Source organism: Elephantulus edwardii, unplaced genomic scaffold (assembly GCF_000299155.1).
Source record: "Elephantulus edwardii isolate Elephantulus edwardi_28Jun2011 unplaced genomic scaffold, EleEdw1.0 scaffold00042, whole genome shotgun sequence".
Taxonomy (NCBI): Eukaryota; Metazoa; Chordata; class Mammalia; order Macroscelidea; family Macroscelididae; genus Elephantulus; species Elephantulus edwardii.
In genome coordinates, this window is record NW_006399792.1 from 20,111,340 (window position 1) to 20,125,701 (window position 14,362).

General features: G+C 39.2%; 1 protein-coding gene across 1 annotated transcript in view; it reads left to right on the forward strand.

Annotated features, from left to right (window-relative positions):
- The window catches only part of CCDC158 (coiled-coil domain containing 158), a 137,976-nt gene that overhangs the window by 37,029 nt on the left and 86,585 nt on the right, over positions 1-14,362 (forward strand). The window contains exons 12-13 of the mRNA XM_006885340.1: positions 4,341-4,530; positions 10,965-11,117. Coding sequence (XP_006885402.1) covers positions 4,341-4,530; positions 10,965-11,117 — 343 coding nt within the window. The remainder of the gene's footprint in view (positions 1-4,340; positions 4,531-10,964; positions 11,118-14,362) is intronic.

Sequence of the window (14,362 nt, forward strand, 5' to 3'; positions counted from 1 at the left end):
TTTTTTTCAATCTTTGTGAACTAGTGTGTTTTTTATACTCTCAGCACATATCAATTTAGACTAGCCATGTTTCTCAGTAGTCAAATGTGAACTCTGTACTAGATTATACAAGTTTGGGTCCTTGGAAGAGATGAGTTCACAATAGGAACCTCACCAACATAAATAGAAACCAGTTATGAGAATAAATCAAATGTGAAGGCTGGCGAGGAGTTGATGATAGGGGTCATAAGGGGTAGAGAGAAAAACGATACAGAAGACACAGAGGCTTTGATTTTAAGTGTCTGAGAGACTTGGGAAAATGGTAGCATACCTAATGGAGAAAAGCAAAAGTGGACAAGCCGCTGTGGGAAGAAATAAGGATGATTAAGTCAGACTTTGCAGAAGCATATCTAGCTAGGAATTTTTGGCAGTTAGTTTGAAGTGCAAAATTCACATTCTTTTACTCATACTTTGTACTTAAGGAGCTCAGGTGGCTTAGCATTAAGGAATTGAGCTGCTGACTCCAAATCATGCTGTTCAAATCCACCAACTGTTCTGCAGAAGAAAGATGGGCAGTCTCCTCCTGTGTGATTTACTGCCTCTGAATACCCACCAGAGGGTCAGCTTTGAGTTGGTTCCAACTATGATACATAACAACCCTATTCAAAGAACTAGAGCCAAACCCAACATCTGGATCCACCAAATCTTGCACTTGCTTTTACAGTTATATTGATCACTTTGCTTCCACTCTTCCCCCTGTCCTATCAATACTTATTCTTTACATATTTAAGCATGTTACATATTTAAAACATTACATTTTGTCACTCCCTTATTGAACCTTACTGAAAACTGTCTAGTAGCTTCTAATCCAAAATTAAATCTTGAGTTCTTTCCTTGCCTGTAAGATCACTTTACTCTTCTTGCCCATCTTCCACCATCTTCACTTCACATCACTCATACTGTCAGCTGCACTTAAGACACTTATTTTACTAGAATCACCCTATCTCCCCTCTCCTCCCCAGCTATTCAAAGAGCATACTCTTGATGATCTTGCTGAATCAGCAAGGCTTTCCTTGACCAACTATGTTGGGATCCCCAAGGTTCAGTGATGCACTAGGAAGACACTCAGCTTATAAATTATGCTCATATTGTTAAGTTGCTGGATGCCGTTTAGTTAAGTACAACTGATAACGATCCTATGAACAACAGATCTGAACCCTGACCTATCCTGTGCCATCCTTACAATCTCTGACACACTTGATCCCATTGCTGCAGTTACTGTGTCAGTCTACCAGGTTGAGGGTTGTCGTTTCCTTTGCTGTCCCTCCACCTTTTCAAGCATGATGTCTTTCTTCAAGAATAGCCTCTCTAAGCAACATATCCAGAGTATATGAAACAAAACACATCATCCTTACCTCCAAGAAGCACTCCGGCCGCACCTTCTCCAAAACATGCCTGTCTTTTCTTTTGACAATCCATGGAATATTCAGTACTCTTCTCCAACAGCACAACTCAAAGGCATCAGTTCTTCTGTCATCCTTATTCTTTGTCCACCTCTCAAATGCACAGCAAGTTATTAAAAAAACAATGGTCTGAATCAAGCACACCTTAGTCCTCAAACTAACATCAAACTAAACATTATTGCATCAGGAAGACTCTAGGGATTCAGATTATAAATTGTACCCATAATGATGATATGTTGTTGTTGTTGTTATGTATCGTCGCGTCACCTGCAACTCATAGCGACCCTATGTACAACAGCCCTAAACTCCGCTCTGTCCTGTGCCAATCGCACTGTCTCCGACACTCCCATCCCAATTATCTCAATCGCTAAATCAATCCACCTCATAGAGGGCCTTCCTCTCCTGCGCCGTCCCTCCACCCTCCCAAGCATGATGTCCCTCTCCAAGGACCGGTCTCTCCTCCCAACATGTCCAAAGTATGTTAAACGGAGCCTCAGAATCCTTGCCTCCAAGGAGCCACCCGGTTTAACCCTTTCCAGGACAAATCTATTTGTTTTCCTAGCAGTCCATGGTATTCTCAATACTCTTCTCCAGCACCACAGCTCAAAGACATCAATTCTCCTTTTATCCTCCTTGGTCATTGTCCAACTCTCTGATGCATAACAGGTGATTGTGAAGACCATGGCCTGTATCAGACACACCTTAGTCTTCAAAGAGACACCATTGCTCTTCAACACTTTGGAGAGGTCCCTAACAGCAGACTTTCCCATGGCAATGCGCCTTTTAATTTCCTGGCTGCTGGTGCCAAGACTGTTGACTATGGAGCCAAGCAAACTAAAGCTGTGTACAATCTCAATCTCTTCACCATTCATCCTGATGCTGCCAATTGGTCCAGTGGTGAGAATCTTTGTCTTCTTGACATTGAGCCTCAATCCATATTGGAGGCTGCAGTCCTTGACCCTCTGCAGCAGGCGCTTCAGGTCCTCTTCAGTTTCAGCAAGCAGGGTTGTGTCATCCGCATAACACAGATTGTTGATAAATCATCCACCAATCTTGACCCCACATTTCTCCTCATAGAGCCCAGCCTCCCGGATAATCTGTTCTGCATATAGGTTGAAAAGGTATGGAGATAGGATGCATCCCTGGCGTACGCCATTCCCAATTTTGAACCATGCAGAAATGATGATATACTACAGCAAAATGATACAGGAAAATTAGAAGAGAGAAGAGGCATTTGGGGTGAAGTCCAGAGAAAATTAGAAACAAACTTCCTAAGACCTCTCTCAGTAGAGACACACAAAACTTGCTTAATTCCCTCAACATTCAGTTGAGACAGCACACGGAATGCTATCAACCAGGCAACCTTATTAGAGATTCTGCTCAGGATTTATGTTGGGGACTGGTCATGTAGGTACTTCCTACCTAGTGTATCTCCAAATTCCAGACAGCCAGAAGTGCAGCAGGTGTTCAGCATAAATCATATGTTTGGCATAAATGTTTTAGGCACATTTCACCACTCTTGATTAGTTATAATGGTTGAAAACGTCCCCAAATTGAAGTTGCAGACATCAGCCAAAGACTAGCCTTGCAGGCCATTCTGCAAGCTCAGTTAGCAAGCTTAGTCCTCATATGTCAGTTCTTTTTCTATGCACCAACTTAAATAGCATCTACTTCCTATTCACACTCTTATTTCCTTCTTTTTCTATTCTTCTTATCACAAACACATCTTGTAGTAAATGTTCGTTGCCTGTCTGCTCCCATTAGAAAGTAGAATTTTGGATTTCCTTTCATTTATTGCTGCACTTCTCTCCCTTCCCAGCACCCCCTACCCCAGTTCACTCCTCTCTTTCAAAAGTAAAATAAACACTCTCTCCCTAGTACACAATCCCCCTGCACTCATCCCACTGCCCCAAGTACATTCCACTATGCAACCTTAATTGTGGACTCTTAAGATAACCATAATATCCTATCATACATCGCTTTTAAATTATTCTCTCCCTCATCTGTTTCAGTGCAATATACACAATTTATCCAGTTTTTCTCAGTCTTACCACAACCCTGATATCAGTCCTATTTTACAGCAGCGGCACCATGTGATATTTGTCCTTTTGTGACTGAGATATTTCACTCAGTGTAATGTCCTCCAAAATCTCTGTAAGTGTTCATTAAAATTAAAAAAATTTAAAAAAAAGAAATATGAAGAGAAAAAAACAAAACAAACAAAAGAAAGGATTTTTGGAAGTGAGGGTTGTTTGATTTTTTGTGGGTTTTTAAAAAATTCACTGCTATACAGGGTCAGGAATAGGGAGATGTGGGCCAAAAGTTAAGGAGCCCTCATCCACTTGTCTCAATTATTTCAACCTTGTTCTCACCAACATACCTCACTTGATTCACCCTCATCCTCACTTGTCCTAATATATGCGGTAGTGCCTGGCCCAAATTAGGTGATCAGTAGACTTTTTAATAAATAAATGTATAGGAATCATGAAGAGTTGTGGCAAGTGATGATAGGGAGTGATAGAAAAGATTAAAAGAAATCTTTCCCCAAAGAATTTATCAATGCTTTCAACTAGAATACAAATTTAGTGTCAAAGGAAATAGCCAAGATACTAAATAAATATGATGATGTTACATGCTGTTGAGTTTGAGACAACTTATAGCTGACCCTTCAGCAGGTTTTTGGAGGCTATAAATTGCACGAGAGGAGACTGCTTATCTTTCTCCCACAGAAAAGCTAGTGAATTTGAACCATCTTCCTTTGGGTCAGCAACACAACTCTTTACCCACTAGGCCACCAGAGCTCACTTAAATAAAATGAGATACTAATCCATTGTATTTGTACATATACCGGTTTTATTCTTTCTTTTTAAAATTCATTGCATTTGTCCATATATTTAGATTTTAAAAGAGAAAAAAGATGCAAAGATCCGGGAGCTTGAAGTCAGAGTGAGTGACCTAGAGCTGGAAAAGGTCAAGCTGGTGAATGCAGGCTCCGAGCGGCTCCGTGCAGTGAAGGACCTGAAGCAAGAGAGAGACCAGTTAGTAAATGAGGTGAAAACTACTAGAAATGAATTAAATAGTCTGTCAGGTATGTGACTTCAGTTCAAAAATCTACTGAAAACTAGGAGTATTATCAGTGAAATTTAACATGGCTTCTAGTACTTCATTCGCCTCCTTTATGGTTATACTGACCCAGTAGTTGTTAATGGTCTGAAATCCTGGTAGTTCTCCATGAAGAGCCTCCACTATCTTAACATCCTTAACCATTAGTTTTATTTAGCCTTCAAAAATGCAAACTCACTCCCATCCATTGGTTCCAATTCATAGTGACCCTCCATCAGGTTTTTGAGGCCGTAAATCATAACAGGAAAAGACTCTTCCTTTTTCTTTTGCTGAGCCACTGGTAGATTTGCACCTGTAGAGGTGCTCATCCTTTGGGCTGGCAGCACAATTCATTGCAGACAGTGCCGTCAGGGCCTCCTAGTCCATAAAATTTCGTGGGAGTTTCCAATAGAATGGTGAAGTAAACCAGTAAGTCAGAATAGTTCATCAGTGATTTAATAATGAAACAACATGTGTAAACAGATTTAAGCAAGTTTCTTGAAAGAAAAATCCAAGTCCTTTAAATTATAAAATGAAGCACCTCAAATGCTTACGTATCATATGTTGCTATTATGGATTGCCTTCGAGTTGAGCAATCCTATGAACAAAAGGCCTGAAGCCCCTCTACAACTATCAGCATTTATCAAAGTTCATAGATTTTTCTGGAGGCCTGTTGTTTAGGAAGTGGCTCCCACTCCTGCTTCCATATAGGCGTCATTTATGTTCTATACACAGAGTCAATGATTCTTAGAATTTACTATCTATGCCAAATGCTTTGCTGGGCCCTGGAAACAGAATAACAAAGCTCAGTGTCTAGTTGGAGATACAGAAGGGGTAAAGGGAATGGTTTACAACACCGTTAAGAGTGCTGAAGAGTCAATAAAGTATTGGCTGCTATAAAAAAATTTAGCACTTTTAATCCACTAGTCACTCCATTGACTGCTGTTAAAAAATGGGTGCTGGTTATGGATCCAAGTAAAATGAAATTGTTGACAATTTCCGTGTTCTCTTCATCTATCATGATGCTGCCTTTTGTTCCAATGGTGAGAATTTTTGTTTTCTTGATGTTGAGATGCAATCCATAGTGAAGACTTACGCATCAAGTGTTTCCAGTCCTTTTAACTTCTAGCAAGCTTCTCGAGAAATCAAAAGAGGTGTTATATTGGGAAAATCTCCTGTCAGGGACCTCTCCAAAGTGCCAAAGAGCAAGAATGTCATTTTAAAGTCTAAGGTGTGCCTTATCAAAGCCACAGTCTTTTTAGTTACTTGATATCCATCTAAAAGTTGGAACAATGATGGATGACAGAAGAACAATTGATTCCTTGAAGTTTTGATGTTAGAGAATACTGACTATTCCCTGTACTGCCAAAAGAATAAACAAACCTGTCTTGGAGGTAGTACAACCAGGCAAAGAGGCAAAGATAAATATGGAAGGTCAGAGAAAGACCCTTAACAAGATGAATTGACATAGTAACTGTAATACTGAGCTCAAGCACATCACATGGTGAGTTTAGCACAGAATAGGACAGCATTACAGATTAGTACTGACTCAGTGGCATCTAACAACAGCAGTCACTCCATGGAGAAAAATGAGAAGTCTTCTCTCATAAAGACTTCTTGTTGTTATGTGCCATCGAGTTGCTTGCAACTCATAGTGACCCTATGTACAACAGCCCTAAACACCGTTCTATCCTGTGCCAAATGAGCCATCTCAAAAGCACTCATTCCCACCACTCCAGGCACAGAATCGATCCATCTCATCAAAGGTCTTCCTCTCCTGCGCCACCCCTCTACTCTGCCAAACATGATGTCCCTCTCCAAGGACTAGTCCCTCCTTGCAACATCCCCAAAATATGTCAGACGAAGCTTCAGAATCCCTGACTCCAAGGAGCATTTCAGCTTCACCTTCTCTAGGACAAACCTGTTTGTTCTCCTAGCAGTCCATGGTGTATTCAACACTTTTCTCCAGCACCACAGCTCAAAGGCATCAATTCTCTTTCTATCATTCCTATTCACTGTCCAACTCTCCAATGTATAGCACATAATTGCAAAGACTATAACCCAGATCAGGTGCACCTTAGTCTCCAGCCTGATGTCGTTGCTCTTTAGTACTCTTGAGAGGTCTCTCACAGCTGACTTTCCCAGTGCAGTTCATCTCTTGATTTCCTGGCTGCTGGTACCAAGAGTGTTGACTGTGGAGCCAAGTAAACTAAAACTGTTAACTATCTCAATCTCTTCACCATCCATACTGATGCTGCCAATTGGCCCAGTGGTGAGAATCTTTGTTTTCTTGATGTTGAGCTTCAATCCATATAGAAGGCTGCAGTCCTTGACCTTCTGCAGCAAGAGCTTCAGATCCTCCTCAGTTTCAAGCAGGGTTGTGTCATCTGCATAACGCAGGTTGTTGATGACTCTTCCACCAATACTGATGCCACATTCCTCCTCATACAGCCCAGCGTCTCGGATGATCTGTTCTGCATACAGATTGAAAATGTACGGAGACAGAATACATCCCTGATGGACCCCCTTCTTGATTTTGAACTATGTAGTGTCTCCTTGCTCTGTTCTGACGATTACCTCTTGGTCCAAGTATAGATTTTGTATAAGCACAATCAAATATTCTGGGATTCCCATTCTTCTCAGAGTCAGCCATAGCTTGTTGTGATCCACACAGTCAAAAGCGTTTGCATAGTCACTGAGGCACAGATAGACATTCTTCTGGTATTCTCTGCTTTCTGCCAAGATCCATCTAACATTAGCTATAATATCCCTAGTACCACAACCTCTTCTAAATCCAGTCTGCACATCTGGCAGTTCTCTGTTGACATATTATTCCAAACGTTTTTGGATAATTTTCAGCAAAATCTTGTTTGCATGTGATATTAATGATATTGTTCAATAATTTCTGCACTCTGTTGGAGGTTCTTCATTCACTGTGATTTGGAACTGGCTTGACAGTAGTAGGTACAATATAGTGGGGGAGCTACAAGTGGATGTAAGGATACGTCGAATAGTGACTGTCGTAGAAGTGTTGAGTATGAGGCTGCACCTGTATTTCCTATAGAAAATTGTAGCTGTACTGTTTTGAAAGAGAATTAAAACTTGTTGCTAGGTGCTGCTAAAGGAACTCTGATTCACAGCAACACTATGTGCAAGAGATGAAAAACTTGCCCAATACTCTTGCATCCTCACCATTTCTTCTGTGTGTGTGCCCATTGTTGTAGTGACTGTGTCAATTCATCTCATGGAGGGATTTTATTCTCCTCCTCTAACTCTTCATGATGTTGTTATCCAGGGACTAGCTCTCCTGACAACATCCTGCTCAAAGTATGTGAGACTTTGTCCTTGACTTTATTGGCTGCACTTCTTCCAACACAGACTTGTTTGTTCTTTTCATCATCCATGACTAGGGATGATAGAAGGAGAATTGATGTCTTTGAGCCGTGGTGCTGGAGAGGAGTACTGAATATTCCATGGACTGCTAGAAGAACAAACAGGTTCATCCTGGAGAGGGTGAAACCAGGTTTCTTCTTGGAGGCAAGAGTAGCTGGTGGATTCAGACCTCACCTTTGGGTTGGCAGTGCAACTCCCTACCCACTAGTCTACCAGAACTCCCTATGAAGCACTTGAAAGTATCACTCCCTATGAAGCACTTGAAAGTATCTTAATTTGGTTCAGGTTCTACTTTAGTTTTTGAACGAGTATCCTTCCTGTTTAACATTTCTGTCTTTGTCAGCAGATTTGCCTAATGTAATACATCTTTTAATTTTTTACTATTTCTACCATGGGTGTTGATTGTGGACCCAAGTAAAATGAAATCCTTAACAACTTCCATATTTTCTTTAACCCACCCCTAGAGGCTAGACATGAGGGAGGCTATATATGAGGGAGGCTATATAAAGAAGCACTGGTGGCCTGTTGGCAAGAAGCTGCACTGCAATCCTGAAGGCACAGAGCTTGAGTCCACTCTGTGGGAGAAGGGTGGACATTCTCCTTACATGTTATTAACTGTCTCTGAAAGCCCCCAGAGGGTCAGCTCCAACTTGTTGGTAAACAACAACAACAACAACAATCATGATGTTGCCTATTGGTCCCATTATGAGGATTTTTATTTTCTTGATGCTGAGGTTTATACTGAACTTAGTGGTCTATGATATTATTCAATAAATACTTCAAGACTCCTTCACTTTCTGCAAGCAAGGTTGTGTCATTTGCATAACTTAGGTTGTTGAGTCTTCAAATACAGATGCTGCATTCTTCTTATGTAATTCAGTTTCTCAGATTGTTTACTCAGTGTATGTATTGAATAGAATGGAAAAAGTATACAACCCTGGTGCATACTTTTCCTGATTTTAAACCACACATTGTTCCCTTTTTCTGTTCAAATAACTGCTTCTCGGTTCAAGTTCCATATAAGCACGATCCGTAATTTGTTGTAATCCACATGGTTAGATGCCTTTGCATAATCAACAATTTACAAGTAAGTATCATCCTATATTCTCCACTTTCAGTCAAGACCTGTCGGACATCGGCAGTGACAGATACCACATACCTCATACCAGAACCTCATCTAAATCCAGATTGACTTTCTGGCAGTTCCTATCAATGTACTATTCCAGCTGTTTTTTATTAATCTGAAGCAAGACATCTATATTTTTGATAATGTGTATATTCTGTTGGATAACTTTTTTATTGTATCAAATCCAGTCATGTGGCAAGGTTCCAGCTTTCTTGACATTGACTAGTGAACGTGTCTGGGGCTGTATCTGTTTGCTGAAACACTTCAATTACTTCTCCATCAGTTCTTACGGCCTTGCTTTTTGTCAGTGCCTTCACTGCAGACTGGACCATCTTCAGCACACTGGTTCTTGATCATATGCTACTTCCTTAATTGTTTAAACAGCTCTTTTTGGTACAGTGATTCTGTGTATTCCTTCATTTTTTAAAAAATATATAATCCTTGGACTGCTCAATATTTTGCCTATAGAACCCTTCATTATTGTCACTCATAGCTTAAATTTGTTCATCAGTTCTTTAAGTTTGAGAAATGCCAAGCAGTTTTTTTTTCTTCTAATTTTATTTTCTAATTCCAAGTCTTTCCATGTTTCAATTTTACTTTGTCTTCTCAAGCTGTTTTTTGTTATGTTCAGCTATCCTTCTTCATCATGTCTTTCATCTACCTTTAACTTCTCTCCATTCAAGGGTACATTTGAGAATCTCTTCTGACATCTGTGTTGATCTTTCTTTCTTTTTATCCTGCCTTTGTTATAATCTTTAGCTTTCTTTGCATATGATATCCTTGATGTCACCCCACATTTTTTTCCTCTATCCATCCCACACTTTTTAATGAATCAAATCTGTTCTTGAGACAGTTTAGAAATTCAGATGGGATAAACTCAGGGTCACATTTTGGTTCTTCTAAACTTGTTTTCATTTTCTTCAGCTTCAGTTTGAGATGTATATGTTCAGTTAATGATCTGTTCCACAGTCGCTTTATGCCTTGTTCTGACTGCTGATACTGGGCTTCCCCACGTCTCATTCCCATGATGTAGTCATTTTAACTCTAGTATGTTCTATCAGCAAACTCCATGTGTATAGTCACTGTTACTGTACAAAATTAACTCTTATAATTCTATTCTACAGGCTCATTCTGTCACCAAGGCCTTATTTACCAACAACCAACTTTCTTTCTTTGTTTCCAGCTTTTGCATTCCAGTCATAAATAATTATTAATATATCATAATTGCCTTTTTGTACTCTAGTGACTTAGTGGTAAGGTATTATGCCAATACAGAGCTACATAGTTCAAATCCACCAGCTGCTCTGCAGGCAAAAGATGGACAGTCTCCTCCTGTATGATTTACTGCCTCTGAAAATCTGCTGGAAGGTCAGCTGTGGGTTGATTCCAACTCAGTGGTACACAACAACAATAATTACATGTTTGATTCATTTCAGGCTATGAAGGTTGGTAGAAATCTTCAATTTCTTCTTTTTCTACAGTTGTTAGTTGGTATATTTAAATAATGGTCTTATTAAGAGGTCTTTCTCTTTTGGACATGGCAATTACCCTATCACTGACAGCATTATTCTTTGAAGAGTTGCAAAGTTCTTTTAGGATCTTGTGTGGTGGATATGGCTAATCAGAGAAAAAGTTTAAAATTAAAGAGATGTGTATCAGTTACAATGGCTAAAAAAATAATAGACAATAGATGGGGAGAATTTACCTAAGCAAACTAAATGGAAGTATTAGATCCCTAGAAATGTGTATATACATAGGATTTCTGTAACAACTGAAGATTTTAACAATGTAAATAGGCTTCCAACTCTAAAATTCTGTGTTTATTAGTTAGAATTAAAATATATTTTGTAACAGTGAGATAGAAAAAGTAACCGTTTGTATTGATTATTGTATTTGTGTAGAGGACTATGAAGTCTTAAAAAGGAATTTTAGAAACAAAACTGAAGAAATGGAATCTACTACAAATAAGCTAAAAATGCAACTAAAATCAGCACAGTCTGAGCTAGAACAAACAAGAAACACATTAAAATCAATGGAAGGATCTGATGGTCATGGTATGCTTTATGAATTTTTCTTCTGGTTTTAAATTTCATTGCTTTAAGCTTGTAATTACTGCCATAAAGTCGGATTTAAGTGACCCTCTATCCAGTTTCTAAGGAATTCATTGTAAGGAGAAGAGACTGCCTATCTTTCTCTCAGAGGCACTGGACTTGAACTGCTAGAGATGTGTAGCCTTTGGGTTAGCAGTGCAATACAAACCTGCATACAAACTTGCTGCACAATTGTTCATAGTGCCAGAGGATAGAGTGATATACAACAACTATGCTACTAATGATTTATTTATATAGCAAAAATTATATTGAATTGTATTTCAAGGAGCCTACAATATGGCTCATTTAGTCCCTAAATTATCTCAGTCTTTTTCCCTTGTGGCTTTTTTTGTTAGTACCTAAGAGAACTCACAGTCTTTAACTGCTAATTATTTTTAAGAAAGTATTAATATAAATGTGAATCACTGATTATTTTCATTCAACTTATTTTCAGCCTACTATATATATATATGACAGTATATAAACTGTATGTCTGGGACTCATTGGCAATTTTCTGTACCTCTTCTGTAACATCATGAAAATGACACAGGATAGGGCCAGATCTTTTGTTCATAGGTTCTCTGTGAGTTGTAGATGACTTGATGGCATCTAACAACAACTTCAGTGATAAAAATGAGAAGGAACCCTGGCAATTGAGCTACTGAAACAAGATGTCTCTTCTCACCACGTGAACTTGTGTATTATTGTGTTATTCCCAAAGGGAGCTCTGATGGCCTAGTGGTAAGAAGGTGTGCTGCAATCCCAAAGGCATGCAGTTCAAGGCCACCAGCTGCTCTGCAGAAGGATGGGCAATCTCCTTCCTTTAAGAGGTGATTAACTTCCTCTGAAAACCCACCAGAAGGTTAGCTATGGTTCAGTGTCAACTCTTTGTTACACAACAACAACAACAATGCAGAGAAATAAAGTTATCTGTTGTTTTATATTGATGTTTTATATTATTAGTATAACTATATTATCTGACCATAAACATTAATGCTTAAAGTATAAAATAGTTTTGTATTAGTGTTTTTACATTTTTAAAAATTTTTTAAATTATTTTTTGTGTGTATACCGTCAAATCAGATCTGATTGGTACAGAAGGAGATTGCCCCTCCTTCTCCAGCAGAGCATCTGGTGGATTCGAACCGCGTACTTCTGGGATTGCAGTTGTATTAGTGTTTTTAATGTTATTTAAGACAGTTCCTCTTGAAGATCAACTAAAATTTATTTTTCAAAGCAGAGTCATGGGGAACATAAAATGTTGGGCTTTTGATCAAGTAAAAATAAGTCATTGAACTGTGCTAGTATTAACTCTGACACTGACAGTTTAGTGATAATATATCTAACAAGAATTTGAATTCTGACAGTTTTTTTTTTATTTCATTATATTTTGTGTGTACCATCAAATCAGATCTGACTGGTACAGGAGGAGATTGTTCCTCCTTCTCCAGCAGAGCATCTGGTGGATCTGAACCGTGCACCTCTGAGACTGTAGTTGCAGCTTCTTGCCACTAGGCCACCAGAGCTCGCCGACTGTTTTTAAATAATGGTTCATTTTCTGTTTCTTTTTTACTCTCAAATCTGGGTGGACCTGACTCAGAGCAATTTTATTTTCAAACTTCTTTACCCTACTCACTATAAGAAACAATATAGGGACTTCTAACTTGGAATTTTCAAACTAAGCTGAGTTTCATATCTTTCCTGTCACCTTTAATTATTCTATGCTTGCTACATACCTAGAACATTCTCTGTGTATCACCAGTAATAAAAAAATAATAACACAAATGCTTATACTCAAATTTTATTACTGAGACAGCAGTGGGTTCCATGTATATGACATGAAATAAGAATGAAAATGGAATGGTATGTGATGTTGCTGGACTCATAAGATTAATAGTAGAGTTCTTGTGTTGTATTTCAAATAAGGGGTTTTGAAAAAATCATTTTAGTAAACTTACTGGGGTTCTTTTATTATTATTATTAATTTCAGTGAACATTTACAGAGATTTTAGATTTCCAGTCATTCATTGTTGTACTTTTCTCCCCACCCCCCTTCCCCAGTTCACTCTTTTCCTTGAAAAGTAAAAGAAAAATTCCTTCATTGGTATACAATGCCCCTACATCCCCCTTCACCCCGTATATAACATACAACTACTCACCAACAAGCTGTTATTCAACATTTTGCATTTACAACTTAAAAAAAATTTCTCAGGCAGTGCTTCCACTGGTCCAAGCTCAATATGGATCTGCAGCCAGACCATCTGAATGATGTAATGAATGCTCTGGTGACAACCAGGCCACATGCAGGTCAGCAGCTGACAAGTTGCAGGATGCTTTTTCCCTGTTTATCCACAACATCTCAATTTGGCTATGAAGGGCCCAGGGGAATGGTGGACCCGAGGTTGCACATGTGCAGGTAGAGGACAAGAAAGATCCCAAAGATGCATGGGAAATCTTTTGCAGGAGGCAGGAAGGTGGGGAGAGGTGAAGAGGCCACCTGAGGCTGTGGGGCTAGGGAGGCTGAATAGAGGCTGAGTGATCTTCACCTAAATGTGTGTGTATGTATCTAGATATGTGTATGTAGATGTAAATATATAGAGATATATAGTATAGAGACATATTAATAAAAAAATGGTTCATATGGTTGTAGAGGCAGTCAAGTTGTAGAGGCCAGCAAGTTCCAGGTACATGCTGAAAGAAAAAAAGTGTCTTGGGGCAGGGAGCAGTGGATGAATCCAAAGAAATTCAACAGACTGCTGAATTCAGAGGCTGACTAATCCAACACTGGCCAGTCAGTCAGGCTGCTGGTTCAAGCCCAAAGGCAGCAAGTAAGCTAGATGCAGGATTGGGGAAGAAAAATGTTTAGTTCTGAGAGAGAGTTCATACATATATTCAGTGCAGGCCACACCCTGAGCAGACTTCCCATCATATCAGGATGATAATATCATTATTGAACTAGTTATAATCTTGCCTCTAACTTCATAGATGTTAGGATTTACAACACGTTGTTCTTCTTGTTAGGTTACATCAAGTTGTTTGTGACTCATAGTGATCCTGTGTACAATAGCACTGAAACCTGCTCTATCCTGTGCCAACCTCATTGTTTCTGACAAATCTACCCTCATTATCCCAGTCACTGAATCAGTCCATCTCATTGAGGGTCTTCCTCTCCTGTGCTGTCCTTCCACCCTTCCAAGCATGACGTCCCT